The 20,000-nt window shown below is 44.0% G+C and overlaps 2 protein-coding genes across 2 annotated transcripts in view; both read left to right on the top strand.

The window, feature by feature from the left end:
- LOC142575488 (uncharacterized) overlaps window positions 1-20,000 on the top strand; it is a 164,073-nt gene that overhangs the window by 36,793 nt on the left and 107,280 nt on the right. The gene's annotated exons all lie outside the window — the stretch shown is intronic.
- On the top strand, window positions 98-14,852 carry LOC142575487 (uncharacterized). The gene is made up of 3 exons (XM_075684894.1): window positions 98-481; window positions 1,895-3,149; window positions 6,980-14,852. The coding sequence occupies exons 1-3, from the start codon at window positions 362-364 to the stop codon at window positions 8,245-8,247; spliced, it is 2,643 nt and encodes an 880-aa protein (XP_075541009.1). The 5' UTR covers window positions 98-361; the 3' UTR covers window positions 8,248-14,852.

Raw genomic sequence — 20,000 nt, 5'->3', positions numbered from 1 at the left:
GGAGTGGGCAACGCGCGGAAGCCCTCCCTGAAACGCTGCTTTCTGCAGCTGACGGCGGGCGGCGAAACAAGTTTATGTTTACTAGCAAAGAAAAAAAAAAGCAGCGGCCAGGTGGCGACCATCAATGTTTTCCATCTCACAAAACACAATATATATCCATTGCTCACGCATGGCTCCATAATCTTGGATAGTCGGCCGCGTGGTTCGGTTTGTACATGCCTCCTTTTGGGGTTTCGACTAAGTTTTGTGGTATTCCGAAGGTGAAGCTAGCTCTTAGTTGTGTTTGCCCGCAAGTATTTGCAGCAGCAGTAATAAGCGTGCCGCAGGCCCAGCCTGCTCTCTGCTAGTGTTTGCGCGCAGCATGTCGCAGAAGACGCGAGGCCGCTACAGGCGGTACTTGGAACCGAACTCAACTGATCAAGTACCAAAGCAGACCCTCAGCAGCATTGCCAAGCGAGCGAAAACACGCAGCGCTAGCAAGGTACGTGCAATACTGATAATTCAGTGATTATAACAAGTTCTTTTTGGGTGGAGGGGGGGGGGGGTAGGCAGTTTTTGACATGCCACTTTGGTTTAGTGGCTGTGGCGTTCTGCAGCCGAGCACAAAGTCGAGTTCTGTGCAGAGAAATATAAACATCTTTATTGACTAGTCCGAGGACTGTTGGCGGGGCCCCTAATCCAGGGCTCCCATGACGATTGCCGCGGCGCCGCTTTACGATGCAGGCAGAAAGTAAAAACAGTCCTGTGTAGTTTTTCGTACAGAGCTCGATCAAGGCTCTAGTCTAGAACGGTGAAAGCAACTGCGAGAGCATCAGACGACCACCAGGGTCAAAAGAGAGAATGCGTCACTTAAAATCACGACGTAGCTGAGCCGCAGCGAATTGCGTCTCTTTTTCTCAAGCTCTAAACAAAAGACTGGGCTTGAACGCGTTGAACTACCACAGAAGAATTGCTGCTGTGCCCTATATTCAGGTAACAAATCTAGAATGGACAACGCAGTTGCAAAAGTTCTCTGATTTCGATTGCTTGTGTAGGCAAATGAGCATAAGCAATAACTGAGCATGTGACAATGTAGGTAATTGTTGCCCTCAAATATAATACATTTCTTTCACATGCTACTAGCACATCGACCCAAGAGGCCAGTGCATCAATTCCCTTTTGCAGGATTGTGCCAACTCGTTGGATTCTTTCCCTTGCCGTCAGATCTTTGCATTTCGAAGTACTTGTGCACTCCTTGATTTAACAAATAAATAAGCACACAATTGTGATAAAATATAATAAATTGTATTATATTAGCTTGATAGCTTAGGGGAGCTTTCTGTATCCTTGGCATTGAGATTTGTCAGCAGCCATTTGTATTATTGGAAAACAGGATTAGTTGTATTTTAAACTAATGCACATGATGCAACAAAACAGCATCACTGTGTTGCTTCCAATGGGCGTATGTTTTCTCTATTTTGTCATAATTTCATCCTTTGCTCATGTCGGTATGAACTTGAGCGCAGCAATTAAAATTAATCCAGGTTATATTAAGTGTCATGTGCTCATACGATTCTGTGTACAGTGCACTTAGAATATCCTGCTTCTAAGATGCCTTACGAACCACCTGAATTGAGTATTTTGCAACTGATTATATGGCAGCATGTTATACACATATTGTAATATCAATTATTAATAATGGCTGAACAAGGGAAGCCTCAGCCCAGAGCGAGCCTTCCATTGTGTGACCCTTTTTAATGTTTTGGATATCAATTATATTACTTATTCTTTGTGTTGTTTATTATTAGTTGTGATACTTCTGTTTATTACACATCACTTCCACTGTAATTTATCTGCCCAGTACGCAGTAAAAGTAATTACCACTTAATTAAAACTGGAAGGCCTTTTTTTCCAGGTTATTGCACCAAACAAGCAGGCAGCGACCATTGTTTGTGCAAAGGACTCTCCAGTTCATCGGACAGCCAGTGTTTCTGAAGATGCATCTCGGGATGGCAACCTGAGCATGTTACCAGACATGGCTGCTAGCTGCCTTGATGATGAACCGCCAATGCCTTATGCCAGCAACACATGTGAAAGAGACGAGAGAGACGAAGATGAATGCTCTGTTCCTGCTCCCAGTGTTGCCATGCAGGATGTCAGCTCTGAAACCGAAGAAGAGGCCGACCATACACAGGTGCAACATGACAGCGAAGGTGACAGTGCAGCCGAAGATTGTGACACGGAACAGTTTGGTTTGGATGATGCCCCTGAGCAGTACTTCTTGAAACTCTCAAAGGAAACGCTCCCTTCGCAGTCGACGACAAAGGCAGAGGCACTGTTGCTCATCTTAGCTTATGTTGTCAGTGCTGGACTGACGTGGGCTCAAATTAGAGGTCTGCTAATTTTGATAAATGCCCTGTTAGGAAGCAATGTAGTGCCTGGAAGCACATATTTCTTCCGAAAGCTCTGGAAAGACAAGAAAGAACTGATAAAGCTACATTTTTTTTGTCACACTTGTCATGAATATTTGGGGAAGTTCTCAAAATCTGAAGAAAATGTGTCGGTGACTTGTCAGTCATGTGGCACGGAGAAGACGCTTCAGAGCCTGAAGCATTCTGGGAGTTTCTTCTTGATGTTTGATATGAGGCAGCGGATGCTAGATATATTGAAGAATGTTGGTGGTGCACTGCTTCAAAACTTGCAGTTGCTGGCATCACGACGCTGTATACCAGGAACATACAGTGACATCACTGACGGTGATTTGTATAGAAGCATAAGGAAACAGTTTAATATGAGTTGGTCAGATTTGACACTGTGCTTCAATACAGATGGTGCACCAGTTTTTGAATCGAGCAAATATTCAATTTGGCCAATTCAAATTCTTTTGAACGAGCTTCCTGCTCAAGTCCGGTGGCAAAATATAGCAATTGGCGCTCTGTGGTTTTCAAAAGTTCACCCTCCAATGCATCTTTTCATTGGCAAATTTGTTGAAGAGCTTGCCAATATTGGAACTCTTACATGGTCCCATGGTGGAAGACGAATTAAATCAGCGGTCCATGCAGTTGCTTGCTGTGTTGATTCGCCAGCTAGAGCTGCAGTTCTGAACATGAAGCAATTCAACGGCTACTTTGGCTGTAGTTGGTGTTTGGAGAGAGGCACAGCTGTAGAAGGTGAGTGCATGCATGGTACTTAGTGCCCATAGCTACAAAGCACTTTGAATTGGTGTTGTCAAACTCTTATTGGCAACAGAAGCAAAAATATTAAGTGAGTACTATGAACCAGCAAGTGGAGGGCAAATTGAGTGCAAGCTTAACTTTACACATTTATCATAGAAAGTGTATTTATTTGTCCAGCACTGAGGCTAGAGCTGGAGATCTATCTTGATAGATGGAAAAGCTGGGTGGGTGAAGTTTTGTTGCATATGTTCCCATCTACTAAGTGGTCTGGATAGTTGCAACGTTTTTATGCCACATTGGGCAATTTTTGACTAGTTTTTCTCAAAGCAGTGTATATATTGTTTTTTACAGGACATTTTCTATAGAACATTTCTTTAGAGAACTGGTAGTGGAATTTAACATAATTTATCTCCGTATGAGCAAATTATTTGTGGCTTAGAAGTATGGTTCGTTGTGCTAGTTGGTTAGATACATTAATGGGGATCATAGCGCTATAGGACACAGACTAGAGTGAGACAACAGGACAAGCGCTCATGCTGTTGCCTCCGTCTTCTCTGTGTCCTATAGCGCTATGATACCCATGGATTAATTTGTGGCTTCAGCCAGACGATTTGCAAATTTATTACTTGCAGAACATACAATTCAGCTGAACCTATCAGTGATGGCATTATGACAGCATGCTATGAAGCCACAGGAACATTAGTATTCCTGAGCCAATTTCCGTTTGTATCTTCTTCAGAAGGTACTTTTTTCAGAAGGTACTTGAAAGCCCTTTTTAGGACTAGTGTGTAGGTCAGCAGAAAAGTTAAGTGCTTTTGCCTGTGCATGGAACGGGAGTTTAAGCTATGCTGCTGCAATTACAAGCTCAATGGTCTTGGTAAGCCGACAATTCTAGATGCATTGCAAAAAGTGTGGCAAAACTCGCATGTAATTTTAGGTCTCGTTGCCCTCGTTTATGGAACAAATCTCAGTGGTTGCTCTCCGATGTGGCTTTGGTTGGCGTAGGCGTGCTTAGCTCGGAGATCAGAGACGGCATGCATAGAGGAGCTACTGCCCTACAAGTTGCAGATGCTTCCTGTTCAGGAAGGGCACATCTTCATTGCAGAGTGCAGCTCGTAGGCGCTTGTTCTGCGGCGAGCGTTGGCGTAACTGAGCAAATGACCGCAGCGAAGAATGAAAGAGTGAATACGGACTGCAGCAGGGGACGAGATGTGAGGAGGAAGGCTGTGGAGGAGGGTATGGCGAAGGCATGAGAAGAAAAGTGTAGTGTAGCGATGATGGCTACGAGTCGGTGCCAGAGTAGTGCGCGTCATCAAGGAGGTCTGCCGGCGGCTGCTGCTGTGATTCGCAAGCACGCGTCACACACACGCTGGCTCCCGCAATCTCTAAATTAGCAAGGCAGTCGCGCCGTACTTCACTCTGTTTGCAGTGGGCTGCACAAGACTGATTGTCTGTGCCAGCCAATATATTGCGAAATGAAAACATGTATAGAGCTGTGCTCCAATTCTGCATTAGGGAGTATCCTGATTGTCGGTGAATTTATTTCTTCCTTCATGCATTGCACTTTTTGTTTTCAATGTGTCATGGTGGAGTGATGCAGAAGAAACTTCCAAAAAAATAAGCCAGAAGATGGTAATGCCAGTAGTTGTGCTGCGATAAGTTATGTTGTTTGGTTGAATGGTTGCTTCCCACTAAAAAAGACCCAGGTTTGAGTCTCAGCAGAACATTGGTTCTTTTGCTTTATTACTTTATGTTTATATTTTACTTTATATGCTGGTGCTTGATACTTGTTTCCATTGCTATGCAATGTCAAAATAAATCGAGCAGAAATTGCAGAAAAAAAGTGATACATTTTAGTAGCACGAGCACCGAGTGACACTCTTGTTTCTTGCGCAGCACTTCCGGTTACCTCCTGTGATGACCGGGAACGAAATTGAATATAAAAAAAAATAGAAAAAAAAACATGGTACAGTGCAAAATTCATGGGTACAATTATATGTATGACATCAAAGCATAAGTTTAGAAACAAGTTGAGTTACTGAAATATCTGGACCGCGCCAACATATGCACAAGTTGTCGCAGTTACTCCAGTCATCGTTCCACTGATGCCTTCAAAACCAACGCCGGCCCACATGGCTTCCATGACTACCAGCGCACCTAGCCAAACCAGCTATCCGCAGTGGCATCCTCCTCGTCCCATCCGCTACTACTGCGGCTATCGTGGCCACATAGCACATTTTTGCCACAAGCGCCAGCAAGACGAGCGTTGCGGATATGACGTATACGAACGGGATGACTTTTCGCCCAAAGCTACTTTCCATTGTCTAGGGAGCCTCCATGGTCAATGCCATCCTTATGCTCCACCACGCGGCCGCTCACCATCGCCTACTGTAGCATCCAAGATGGCTCCGACGTACCGTCCTGCGAGACGCTGCTCGCCATCACCCCTTCGCCACTCCACGTCCCCACTTGGACCTGCTTCTCAATTCGCAGAGCGTCGTCCGGCTTTTGGAGGAAAAGCTGCATCAAACGACAGGACAGAAATTCCTCTATCGCGTCCGTGCAACATGATATTGGTTGTAGTAGAAGGTGTACAAGTAGAAGCTTTGATAGACACTGGTGCTAGTGTTTCAGTTATTCACTGTGAATTGTGTTCGCGACTTCGGAAAGTTACGACCCCCTATGATGGACCTACGCTGCTCGCTGCTCAAGGGGCCGCCATTCGACCTACCGTCATGTGCATTGCTTGTATATCCATCGCTTGACTTCTGCATTACGTACAATTTGCAGTGCTAAGTTCGTGTGCCCAGCAGCTCATATTGGGATGGGATTTTCTTTCTATGGCCTCCGCCTCCATCTGCTGCGGGCAACGCATTCTCCACATGAACGACGCGACCTATTCACTTCATGCAGATGATGCTCCACTTCACTTGCTTGCTGCAGAAGATACTGCGCTACCTCCTCGCCATCAAAGCATTGTTACTATGACGTCTGATGTCATTGACTGCGGCGACGTGCTCGTATTACCATCTGCAAGCGGTCTCGCAAGAGGGATAACCTTTGCATCAGGACTGGCTTAGTTTTATCATGGCTCTGCACTTCTCTACGCTACAAACATGACATCTGAAGATATTCTCATCCCTAAAGGCACTACATTAGCTTGCACCACTGAATTGGAGTCTATCTCTGTTGTTTCCTTTGACAGTTTTTTACTGCAGATTTAGCTGCCACATGTATGCGAATAAAGTGGGAATGCACTGAAAGGTAATGTTTTAAATGATTTAAATGTAAATGAAAAATAAGTGGTTAATTACTTGGGCATGGTAGCTATCTGCCTAAAAAGCTCACATAAATTTATGCTGAATGCTTGGCTTTTTGAGCTAGTGTGCTAAACCACTTATAGAAACATAAAAATCATTGTGGTTTAAACATTGGTGGATTAACTGCAGAGTCCATCAAGAATTCATTTAACCCTCTTATTTACATCGCTGATCATTTTCCCACTGTACTGCCGAAAGCACCATTGTTGCAATGCTCTGTGCTGCCACCAGTAGTAGTGGTACCACATCATGTTATGCTTAGGTGGCATGCTCTGCACACTTTACCAATTTTAATAGCTGCAATCACCATATTTTATCTGGTTTTGTTATGCTATATGGACAAAGGCCGATTGCTGAGTCACTTATTTTGCAGGAATACTTCTTAGTGTATGTGAGTGAAGACTTACTAAAGCTGAATTGCTGATACTGCCATATGATGTAATTCATAGCTTATTCTGATGCGTTCAGGAGATGACCTTTGCATTTGTGCGCTTATATTTGCAGGAACACTGAAGTACTTGTGCCATGCAGAGCCAGCCCCAGAAAGGACGCATGAAGGTGTTTTCAAGGCGATGCTTCAAGCTGTACACCAGAGAACTACAGTCGCTGGTATTAAGGGGCCATCTCCTTTGATGAAGCTAAAAAGTCTAGACCTTGTGTGGGGCTTGCCCCCAGACTATATGCATTGTGTTTTAGAAGGTGTAACAAAACAGCTGACTGAGTTGTGGCTTTCATCTGTAGGATCTGCCTATTACATTGGCAGAGAGCTGAAATTGCTGGATGGGAGGTTGTGTAGCATCAAGCCACCAATAACATTCGGACGAACACCGCGACCACTCTCGGAGCGTTCTTTTTGGAAGGCTGTTGAATGGCGGCATTGGCTTTTATTTTATAGTATTCCATGCCTTTCAGGTGTGCTTGCACAAAGTTTCCTGGCTCATTTTTCTCTGCTTTCGAAAGCTGTTTTTTTATTGCTTAAAGATATTGTTACTGCAAGTGGCATAAATGAGGCAGAAGAGCTGTTGCTGAGATTTGTTGCTCATATGTCAAGACTTTATGGAGAATCTTCAATGACATTTAATGTCCACCAACTGCTACACTTGCCGAAGTCAACACGAATGTTTGGTCCTCTTTGGGCAACATCGACATTTCCCTTTGAAGATGGCAATGGCTTTGTATTGCGTCTTATTTCTGCGGCGAAGTTTGTGCCAATGCAGGTAGCTGAGAGGTGCATTATGCGAGAGATGTATCGTAACTTGGAAAGAACAGTGACTATGTCTGCTCGCATAGCATCTGCGAAAGCGAAGATGGAAATTCAGTACAAGGCATGCTTTCAGACATGTGTTCTTGGTGTGCCCCAGCCATTTTCAGGGATGTCAGAAACTGTGCAGGAATTGTTTATATCTAAATTTGAGAGAGTGCCTGAAGTTTCAAGGTACTTCCGAGCACAGGTTGGCACAGTAGTCGTACATGCTGCAGACTATTTAGTTCCGCGAAAAACCTCTTCATATTATGTCAGCATGAAGGATGGCAAGTACGTGCATGTCTTGGGAATTTATGCGGACACAAGCTCCATATATTTTCATTGTCAGCACATGCTCATTGGTGCTTGTGCTTTTGATGTACCTCACATTATGCACTGCCAACACCCACCGCCCTCAGAAAATCACTGCCTGTACAGCAGTGATGACTTGCAGGCACAGTGTGTATTCTTCACTGTAGGCAGCTCATCCTACATCTGTGATGTTGGGAACTCTGTAGAGAAGTTTTGATTCCACCTGTAGATGTACAAGGCCTACAGGGACTGACTACTGATCTTCTAAAGGAATCCTTTGTGGTGAAATGGCGAGTTTACGAAATGTGTACAGCGAGCTGAAAGTATTCTTGCCTGCAGTAGTTAATCATATGAACTCTCTTGTCAACACTAGCAATGTTTGAACTGAGAGAGCAGTGGGGACTTCATTCTGCATAATTTACACCATAGTCTCTTGTATAGTTTCTGAGCCGCCTCGCATTTCAATCCAGGCTTGCAGCGCTCTCTCTGTCGAAGCACCTATGCGGAAAAGTCGCAATGGCAGTGTATGCACTTCTGGAAGTCTTAAAATGTGACAAAACCTGTTCGCCTTACTAAAACTGTGGCTTGGGATTAAGGATATAGTAATAGAGCAGTGACTGCTGTCTGTGAAGTAAAGCACACATTAGGCTGTCATACTGTTGTTTTGCATTCAAGAGCCGCTTACTTCGCTGTAGGATTTCAGTGGCTTACTTTTATACAATGAACTAACTGCATTGGCCGAGAGCCCCAGTCGTGTGCCACATGAAAAAAAAAAACAAAATATATATGTATCGGTTAGTGTTCTTGTTTTGCACATTGTCAACAAGTCGCAAGGTTAATGTGCTTGCGTTTAAACATGTAATGGAGTTGTCGTCGACTGTGTACCGGGTTTGAAAGCTTAGATTTCTAATTATTCTTGCTGTTAAATGCCATTTTGCGATCAATGCAATTTGATCAATGCGGCACCATAAGCATTGGTGTGTGATATTGGCAAAAATGGTGCTGAAGTGCTGCGACAGCATTAAGTCTTAAGTATTCAGGCCCCAGTGATCACGAGAAGTTGTTCAAGACAACTGTGACTAAGTTTTTACCCTCTATGCTAACTAACTTTGCCCTGGAGGTCGTAGACAAGAATGACATTGCCAGAATGTTTGCACAGAAGCTCCTGTCATGAATGGTCTAGAAGCTGTAGATGCAAATGATAGCAATACTTTTGTTTGTGTCGCACTTCGTATTGACTTTTTGCTAGGCTAGCTTTTAATACTGTTTCCATGTGAAACTAAAGCACAAGGAACCATCTGATGATAAATGAGGACAATCTGTTACATTTGTTCCTGCACACATATTTTTTGCAGCATATGCAATTTTTATTTGTGGCAATCTCTTTGTTCTTGCCAGTGGGCATTACAGGCACGTAGATTCAGTGAAGTGAAGCTGCACAAAAAAAAAAAAAAATACAAACTATTAGGTGTCTGCTCTACTCTGAGCTTTTATTGCTGAGTGGTATAATCGAAGCCTATATTTCTTTTGGACATGGTGGAAAGGTTAACATCGCGACATTTGAAATTTGCCTTTATTTTTCCCATATAACAAAAATCGGGAGAGCACCACAGACTAAAAGCTGCAAAAGTGTTTTCAGCTTTTGTTAGGAATGTTCTCTGCTGATGCTGCATGCATGTTGACCACTTATTTGTCAGGGGTTCTGTTTTCTGTCATTGTGGGTGAATTACAGTTTGTTTATTTTGCCTGGCAGTGGCAAGCAGGCAGGCTGTCATGGCTATTGGCTAGCGCTATGTGCAGTGCTCAATTGTTCTTTAGCATGGCCAAAGTTTAGCCGCCCTTTCTAGTTCTCAGGAATCTTTTCTATTTCACCATACAGTCGTGGATTGCTTGAAAACTGTGCCCAGTATACTATTGATGTTGGTGACTCTAGAGGCAGGCATGTCCTCCTTTTGGCATCTGCACATCCATGTTCTTGTAGGAATCTTAACTGCAATGGTTCTGTGCCAAGTCTTGTAGACTGCTGCTGAGAAGGGAGCTGCTTTGTTACGTGTGTGTGCTCTGGCCATAAAATTGAGTTTTTCTACCTTATTGATAACATTGAATTGGGGCTTGTTGGTCTGGCCGCAAGCTGAAGTAGTGTGAGGGTATAATTAATTTTTCCCCCTTTCTCGATCACTAATGTGGCATTTTTATTTATTTGTATTTTGCATCTGGTCATCAACATGCTTAAAAACTGATCAATAGTCCTGTCTGCTGATATTGTTTGCAAAGTGTCTATAGTAGAACACTTTGCACAAACCATTGGACTGTTTATTTTATTATGTATTTTTCACTGTTATTGTGTGCGAGTAATGACATGTGAAAGCTGTTGTTAGTGAAGTGTGTCTGTCATGGTATGCTTTGTGAAGTGTGTCTGTCATGGTATGCTTTGTACAAACTGTTGTAATGCTGTTTTTTTCCCAGTGCCTTGCACTGCTGTATTGCTACTTCGCTTCTATGTGGCATTGCATGGTGTGTCCTGAGCTTTTGCAGAATAGCTAGTTTTCTATTGCTGTTTCTTGTTTATTGTATCATTTACTTCTAGTGGTCCTTTTATAAAACGAGAATCGATCAATATGTAATTGTTCATCTAATTTATTAACCGATATTCCACAAGTTGTATTTCTTTTTTTGCACCTGTATAAAAAAAGGCTCTTTTCATGCATTGCATTACCTAGATATGTACTGTGCTCACGGATTGAAACACGACACTGTGAGAGCGTGGCCACCAGTACATGCAGCACTGCTCGTAGAAGCAAGGTGTTGCATTGTGGTACTTTGCGAGAGAGATTGTTTTGAGCGTATGCTTACTGCTTCTGGCTGCCTATTAATGGGACTGCGGTTCTCTGCAGCGCCGGAGGGGCGCGGCAAGCCTGGTGCGCTGGAGCGTGCTTGCGTGCCGATGGTTTCACGACATTATTTGCTCACGCACTCTTTTTATACATGCCCTTCCTATGCGGCACATGTGTTGTCCACGTAAGGCACTTTTACGTTCATCTGAATAGAACGAACGTCTGCACGAAGGAATAGCAAACTTTATTGCAGAATGTAACCTTCTAGAAAAAAAAAAGAAAGAATAACATTTGCTATTCCTTCATGCAGACATTCATTTTATTAAGATGAACGTAAATGTGCCTTACGTGCACAGAATATCTGCCATATTGGAAGGGCATGTGTAACAAGAGCATGCGAGCAGACAGTGTGACGACATTGGCGGCACACTCTAGCACGCCAGGCATGCAGCATCAGTGGGGAGCTGCGGGGAACCGCAGTCTCATTCATTGGCAGCTGGAAGCAGTAAGCCTATGCACAAAATGCTCTCACCCTCGCGGTATACCACACTGCATCACCCTGCTCCCACGCGACATTGCATATACCGGCGGCCACCCTCTTGCAGTGTTGTGTTTCAACCTGTGAGCACCATACATCATGCTTGCCAGTAATATGGTGTGCAGACCTCATCAAGCCTTTGTTGCTTCTTGTCTGTGTCCTCGTCAGTGCCTGTTACTGAAATCACCTTGGAACTTGGAATGGTCGGATAAAAGAAACTTGAAGTAAGCATTTCGACAAGAGGACCTAATTGGGGTGGCAAATGTAGCAGCTCATGTTCCAGCACTCTTGACGTAGATGCAGCAAGGTGTAGGAGCTGTGTGCCTCTATTACTATGCGAATTTGTGGTAAGGCGGGCGAGCGCATGCACCTCCATAAGGTTTACTAATGGCTGCTCGGTAGCAATTTCATCAAGTGTGCCATGCCTTTCATTGTGAGCCGTCTAGAATGGCAAGCAGAGCCGGCTTTTATGCCACCACATGTAACAAATGGGACCATGGCAGATGAGAAAACTGGTTGTGGGAATGCCATGAAGGCCATTACTGGTTGTATGGGATTATGAATCACTTATGATGCACGCAAAGAGTGCAGCCATTCCCTCCTCTTACGACATGTAGAATAATGCCATAGGCTGCTAATCAAGACAGAGTTGAAAAGCATGTGGAGGCATTTGAGGAGAGGGAGATGCCACGGTCATGGTTCGTCGAAGCCAAATAGCCTTGAAGCTGAGAGCATTTCGCAAGTGCAGCTGCACAGGCCAGTTGTGCTAGCATTTTATACATGCACAAATTTGCTTACAGCTTTCTTCGTCCTTGGCGATAATGTAGCTGATTGGCGCATTTCTGCTAAGGTACTTCCCCTAGCATGCAGTGCGATTGAATAATATATGCAAAAGAAACGCTCGAATAAGAGAGTGCGTACACATGGTGGCAGTTCATAGGGCCAATTGGGCTGTCCTGGTCGAGTTCATGTTGGGGTGAATGGTACATACGGTTCTTTAGAGGTCAAGGCTGAGAGTGGTGCTGGGGATGGGCGGTGGGTTGCATAGATTCAAGAAGTACGTACATGCCAGTCGTAGTTGCCTATCTGAAGGTTGTCAGCTGCGAGCCTGCAGGAAGACATAGCCATGGGAAGACCAAGCCTGTGGCTGTACATGAAACGTGCAGTCTTGCCCACTGACAGTGTTATGTTGAATATACATCTGTTTTTCCAGTGTGACGGATCTTGGAATCGGGGCCGAGGTGCACCAGGCAGGTGTATGCTGAGGGCAAGGGTCCAGCAAGGGCTGATGTTGAGGACCGTGTCATCCATTGGTGCTCGGATGGCACTGGCATAGTACAGCAAAAGCTGGTGTCTGCACGATCAGTCGCAGCTGATTCATGCTATTTCACAAGCTTAGCTGCAGGAACAATGCAAAGGACAGGTGGAGGTGGCTGGTGCGAGAAGCCGTCGGGAGTGGTGTCTTGGTGTGGTAATCTCGGTGTATCTGCAGTATCAATGTCTCATGAGGGATTCCGATAGCTGTCATTGCTTAATTTATTAAGAGCAGGTTTACTTGCTGCTGGGGACATGAATATAGAGTACACGAATTTGGCGGCAGCAGTGATACCAGAAAAAGCGGCAGTTGTGTAGGACTTGCAGCAGAAGCATGGTGGCGTGGTGCCTTACTCATGCTGAGGTAGAATTGACACTCAAGCTGAATGAATACATGGCAAGGCTACATCTGTGAAACTTTTGCAGTTCAGGCATCTGTGGGGATCAAGAGCACTGCTCTTCAGAAGACGGTCTACTTGCTCCTGCTTGCTAGGAGAATTCCTATGACAACAAAGTTGGGGCGGTGGTGGTGGTTGCTCGAAGTGGTCCTTGGACTGTCATGTAGAGAAAGTGTGCCTGGTAGAGTGAGTGGTAAAGCCTCGGAAATGGTTGTGAGAGGTCACCAGATACAACAGGTTGGGATGAGAGCCCGTGGCAGTGTGTAAGGAAGAAGTGGGAGTTGTAAAGAAGCGGACAGGATTTGTGGTTGGCTCAGTTTCCTTTTGTGGGAACAGCAGGTGTGCGGACTTATCTGAGCTAGTGTGACAACTCATGGGATGAAGAGAGGTTGAAGGTCTGGACTGGCATGTGATAACAATCAGCATGGGTGAACATGGGTAAGCATTGTGAAGATATGCAATGAGGCCACTGGTTATGGGGTGAAAGTGGTCATGACAGCGTGCTGGGAGGAGGACGAAGTACAGTAGCCGATTACGCTGTGCCGCAGGTTCTTACAGATGTTTGGCACAGGAGGTGCCATTCACAGTTCCACAATTCGGCCCTCTGAAAGCTCCCCTAATGCATGGTGGTAATGCAGCAGTAAGTCAGTCACATTGTTAGTGAAATGGCTGTTCGGCTGGCTAAACCAGAGGGCTCGTTAGGCGATGCAGAACTCCAGGAGGCCGTGGAGCTGTGGGAAGTCGGCTGGTACAGAAAGGCTGCCGTCACACTCGCTCTAAGTGGCTGTGCTTGTGCTTGCATGGTTGGCTCGGTTGCCTGAAGTCGCCATTCCGTGAAGGTGGTTGGGGAGAGGTAGCAGTCAGGTGCAACTGTTCATTGAATTGACCAGCCATGGCACCAATAGTTTGTGAGAGTGGTTGGTAAGCTCTGCTGCCTAGGCAGAACGTGCTAATGTGTTCTATTCATGTGCAAATCTGCATGTAGCATTCTCCTTCCTCAGTAGAGCTGTAGCCGATTGGTGCACTGCTACGATCCAAACCCAAGCTTGTGTGTTTATTTGCTTTCGTGAAGTACCTAATAAAATGAATGCCCCTCAACATGCTCAGCAGCAACTTTTGTACATTGAGGCATTCATAGTTATAGGCACAGGCACTTGAGAACCATGAGTGATACTTGCGATTTTGATGTAAAAAAAAAGTGCTTACTTAGAGACAAGCATGGTGAGAAAATTTAACAATGATATCACTACATGCACATTATCTGACAAAGGATAAGTGACATATACCTACACATTGGTGCATTTTCTTGTAGGCTTCACTGTTGGGTCGCACAGTTATGATAATGTTGCACAGTTATGCAAGTTTGTTTATTCACATTGCCCCTAAAGGCCCTCCAGGAGAGGGTATTACATAGGCGGGGGTGGGGGGTACCCTTGCAAGTACTCTTGCATCCCCATTTATGACACTACCACTGAGAGCTCGCTTACATGTTGTATTATCTGCGGTGTTTGTTTGCATAGTGCTTGGTCTAACTGATGTGGATTTTAAATAGGCTATGTTGCTCATTTTTTAGACGTTTTTAAGAAAATTGCTTTGTCACCTCTAAGCAACTGTTTTGTCAATGTATCTTGTCACCTCATGGCAATTGTTTAGCCCATGCTTTGTTGATGTACATCTGTGCATAATTTTTATTCACCAATAAAAAGTGAAATTTTCTGAACATATTGTCTTTTTTAAAATGAAGCGTGCGAAACACGGACAAATGAGGAAAGACAAACACAGTGCTCTGTCTTTCTTCATTTGTCTCTGTCTCTTGTGGTGTTTTTATTATGAACATGTACTACCAACATGCCCAAGTCAACCCTTGATATTTTCTTTTAGCTCTCTGCAAGCCTGTAGGATAGTTGTAGACCTGTCGAGACGAGAGGAACGGTACGACCTTCGGCTGGACGGGCAACGAACGAAGTGCCTGGTACTGTTTATACTGGTACTGGTACAAATGCCCGGCACCACTATAGTGGAGTCCTCTATTAGATGGGTAAGCCACATTAGTGTTGTCAGTGGTGTTTGTGGCACCCCGTGGATTAAATGCAACGACGCACTCGATCTTACTTTCCGTGATCGGATTTATAAGTTCAGTCTCTTGGGTGGCACCACGCACCTTCAAGGCCTTGCAACCTTTTCGGGGATGCCACCCAATATATATTGAATATTTGATTTGAGCTGATTCTAACTTGCAGGTGCAAGTTAGAATTGTCTAGCCCAAGACGGGTATTTGGATATAGCAGGGAGAGGCCTTCTTCCTGCAGTGGATACCAAAATAGGCTGATGACGAGAATGAACATATATGCAAAGAAACCGCTATGAGTGCAGTGTACTTCCTGTAAGATATTTCATGTAGAATGTTTAACAAACTGTACAGTTATAGGATATTTGTTGTAGACCATTGTGAATTAGCGGACTATTGGGATAAGCTTCATGTAAGATCAACATATTTTCAAGTGAGACCATATGTTTTATGAGCTGGTTCAACACTAATTACTACAGACTGTGCTAGCAGAACAAGGATGAACGGGGATCTGAGGATAAATGTGCTAAACTTGCAGCAAGTAGTCTAAAAGAATCGGTATGACAATTGGTGAAGCATCCTTCATCAAACGTGTGATGGGAGATGAAAAAAAAAGAAAAATTATATTTTCCTTGAAGAAACAAAACCAGCTTGAAGTGAACACAGAAATGAAAGCTGAATCTAAATAAAAAAAGAGGGGCAGTTGAATAAGCTGCCACTAGCAAGTGTTTGTGAAACATTTTTGTTCAAAGACTATCAGGTACAACAAAAGTTGTTGCAGTTAACAAGGGGAAAGACTGATGCAAAGTGAGGCTTGATGCAAATGAGGTGTGCAATGGTATGATTCTAATTTAGCAGAACCACAGTTGTATAGAGACAAGAGTTTCTGGATAAACACATGGAGGGGGTCACTTATGCGTAATAGTTAACAGCCCTTGAGTGAGCATGTCTTGCTTTAGGCTGCCTGTAATTTCACTGTCTCGATCTAGACACCACTTCATTATTTGGGAGATCTTGCCACATTTGGATTCCTTCAAAATTATGAATGCTGCTTTATATTGCACTTAACTCTCAACGAGAACTACACACTAATATCTATATATGCATCTGACATCTGGCATTTATTTCTGCACAGACCCCATGAAACTTTTAAGTTTTGTTTATACATTGGGCCTGTTTGATACTTGAAGGTGGCTTTCCTTGAATATTTGTATCCAATACAATGATAAAATATTGCTTTTTGTACACTATTAGTTAAAATGAAAAGCATGAAGCCAAAGGGAAAGCTCGTGCAATATATTGCACATGCTGCAGCGACGGAGCTGAAGCCATCTAGTGTTTGAGGCATGCCTGCCTAATAGCAATCCTGCTTATATCTGCTGCTGAATTCAAACATGAAAGCTGTTTTTCATGCATTTATCACCTTCCTAAAGTACTGTGGGGCAAAGCTGTTGCTACATTAAGCACTGATTGACATTGAAGCAGCACTTGTAACATCTATGTCAAATTTATTTAAGAAGCATCAATTGCTGAAATCCTGCAGGCAAGTTGGTAAAGTGCCGTGGTATCGGGCAGCATGAAATTGATGAGTACACAGGGTAAATGTAGATGTAAGTAAGCACTGACTTCAACCAATTTTATTACACAATACTAAAATGCTGAAATCTTGTTCACCTTACTGATGATATATGATATGATGATGATATATACAATTTCTGATATACAACACTGCTACAACTACCAGCAAAAAGAGTTTGTCACAGCCTTTGCTTAAATACAGAACACATTTAACATTATGCATTAATTGTATAGGTGCACTTTTTTTGGTGGCATTGACATGGTCACCAGGCTAGCAGCCTGTACAGGTTGCTAAAATTTACCAGAAGATATAATTGTGGACTGCATGCATAGATGACCGCCTTTATCATGGAAAAAATAAGTCGGCTAGCTGTTACAGCATTTGCCAGTGTATGTGGCATATGGCATATTCTTCAGGCTCACATATGCATCTTCGGGGCTATAGAGCATATTTTCACCGGCTGGCTGTGTGTTATATGTTAACCTTGCAGTTTACACATTTTGTGACAGTTGCATTGCATGGGTGTGCTCCATGTCTACCAATAATCAATTGATGCACTGACTCAAAGCTAGACTAAACACACAATGTCTGCAGAAACATTGAGCCCTCAGCCTGAAGATAGCTCGGTGCACCCACAGCAACAATATGAGAACCGTATAGAATTTCTGTATATCCTAATGAAAATTTGTCAGCTGTTAAATTAATTGCTATGCTGATAAAAATTTTGTTAACTCGCTTCAGAATGAAAGGCGTGCAATGGAAGTCTGTTCATGCAGCATTTAGCGTGAATGCATGCAGAGCTATCGCATACGCTATAGTAATGATCGGCGATAGCGTATATAGCCCAGTTTAGTACATGCAGACATATGATTTCCCGTTTGTAAACGAATTGGGCCGTATGCAACATACGGCAGTGCGTATACATCGGGAAAGCTCTTCGTTTTCTTAGCGGACGTATGTTTGGTGCATGAGGTATACATCACAAAACTGCACAATCGCTCGCGCTCAGGGAGGTCGCGTTTCGACCACGATTCTGCTTGAGAACTGCGCGCCGCAGCTGTCGCAGCGCTGCATTCAGATGGTGCGTTCATACACTCGATTCGCTGTAAGACGTCGACAGCCGTTTACGCCAGTTCTGGACAGTTTCTTCACTAAATGATGCCTTGCCGATATACCGCTCCTTGCCGTCGCGGGGATGTTTTGATCTTTAACTGAAAACGTGTTTGTTTAGCTGCCAAAGCTAGGCACGCGCCGCCGCGGCCTTATTACACTGTATATATTGCGCAGTGACGTTGTCAGAGCGGACGGTTCGGAAAGACGCGCACACGGAGAAAACAATTAAGCGAGAAGCGAAGTCACCACGCATAGATACATGGTGTACTGCTCGGCAGCCACAAAAATAGAGTACGAGATCTTAATCACGCGCTGAGCTTATGAGTTGATGACAAGTCACCGAAAAAATTCAGTTTGTAGCGCAGCCTTCATTCTGCTTCTAACTGGCCCACCCTGCGAGGAAGTCGCCCAAAGTCATGATAAATAAATATTTTCTCTCTCTCTCTCTCTCTAACTGGCCCAAGTTTGTAATGTCGCTTATATATACTATATATACATAATATACTCACGCGGTAACTGTGCTAATAGCGGCAATTAGTTTCTGCTCTCCTCGACACTCTTAAGGTAGCGCAACTGATGTTATTGTAGCTGTAATTAACATGAGGTGAAGAAATCCTTCGCCTAGTGAACTGCGGAAAGCCACTCGGTTGCGAGTTGCCTCACGCATCTGCCGATCTCGGCAACACAAAGAGTAAATAAAAGTAGAAGCACCAAACAAAGACTGGTCGCTTTTGGTTACTGCAGCTTTTTCACGAGAATTTACACGTTCAACTCAGTTAATCGGCTGGGCGGACGCTTTCGTTTCGGACGGCCATGATGCCCGTAGAAATCTATCTAACCTTTACGCGCCCTATTGGTCTACGAAAGCTACATGTAAAGTATCTCCAATAAATGACAAGACTCTTATTGGCACTGGAAGGTTGCCTGTAAGAGTCTTACATGACTTTTAACAGCCCTGTTTCTATTGGGAGGGTGCATATAGACACTCTTGACTGACCTTTAAGAATCTTATTGGTATTGGGAGAGTGCCCGTAAGAATTCCTGACTGAACTTTAAGAATGCTATTGGTATTGGGAGAGTGCCTGTAGGAATCCTTGACTGACCGTTAAGAATCCTATTTGTATCGGGAGAGTGCCTGTAGGAATTCCTGACTGACCGTTAAGAATCCTATTTGTATTGGGAGAGTGCCTGTAGGAATTCCTGACTGACCTTTAAGAATCCTATTGGTACTGGGAGAGTGCCTGTAGGAATTCCTGACTGACCTTTAAGAATCCTATTGGTACTGGGAGAGTGCCTGTAGAAATTCCTGACGGACCTTCAAGAATTCTACAAGTCCATCAAGATAGCCCTGACGGATTTTTTGACCGGGTATGTCACGAATTATAAACAAGGTGACTCGCTTTATTAATTTACCGAGGACACCGCGGTTTCTTGCATGAAAATAGGGAGAATGGCGTCTTATCAATTATTTGCTGACCTCGTAATTAGGGTAGAAACGTTTAAGTTTCACTTCAGATCACATTTAACATGCCTCTCTTTTCTCACCAAGTGTAAACCCGGTGTGGGGCCTAGTTCTCTTAGAGCACAGGTAAATGATAACGGATAGAGAGTGCACATATATAACGTTTTCCAGCGCTTTCTCAATTAACGTTTCTTAACGCTGTTATTTATCCACGCACGTTTAATATTGCATACATACGAGACGCAATATATGCTTTCTTTCTTCAATTTTTACTATATTATATGTTGGTGGCACTTATACAGTTGTTCCAAGACAGAGGGCGAATCTGTGCGTCGCTCGTGAAATACACTTATATCATACTGCTCCGGAGCACTTCTTACGCGATGTGCAGTACAAAGGCTGTAATTACCCCGTACAATACAAGCTTTGCTTGTGCATCACGCATAACATGCCCATTATATTGAGCAAATATAAACGATGGGCCTCGTTCATTCCACCGATGACACCGGGGAAGCCTGCTACGAACATCCTAGCGCATAACCAAGAGAGAGAGAGAGAGAGAGAGAAGGGAGGAAGGAAAGGCAGCGAGGGTAACCAGACTTTGTTCAGTTTTCTACCCTGCACGCGGGGATGGGCTGGGGGAATGAAAATGAGAGAGAGAGAG

This window comes from Dermacentor variabilis, chromosome 3 (assembly GCF_050947875.1).
Source record: "Dermacentor variabilis isolate Ectoservices chromosome 3, ASM5094787v1, whole genome shotgun sequence".
Lineage (NCBI taxonomy): Eukaryota > Metazoa > Arthropoda > Arachnida > Ixodida > Ixodidae > Dermacentor > Dermacentor variabilis.
The sequence above is the reverse complement of the archived record's forward strand: the minus strand, read 5'-3'. Positions and strand labels throughout refer to the sequence as shown.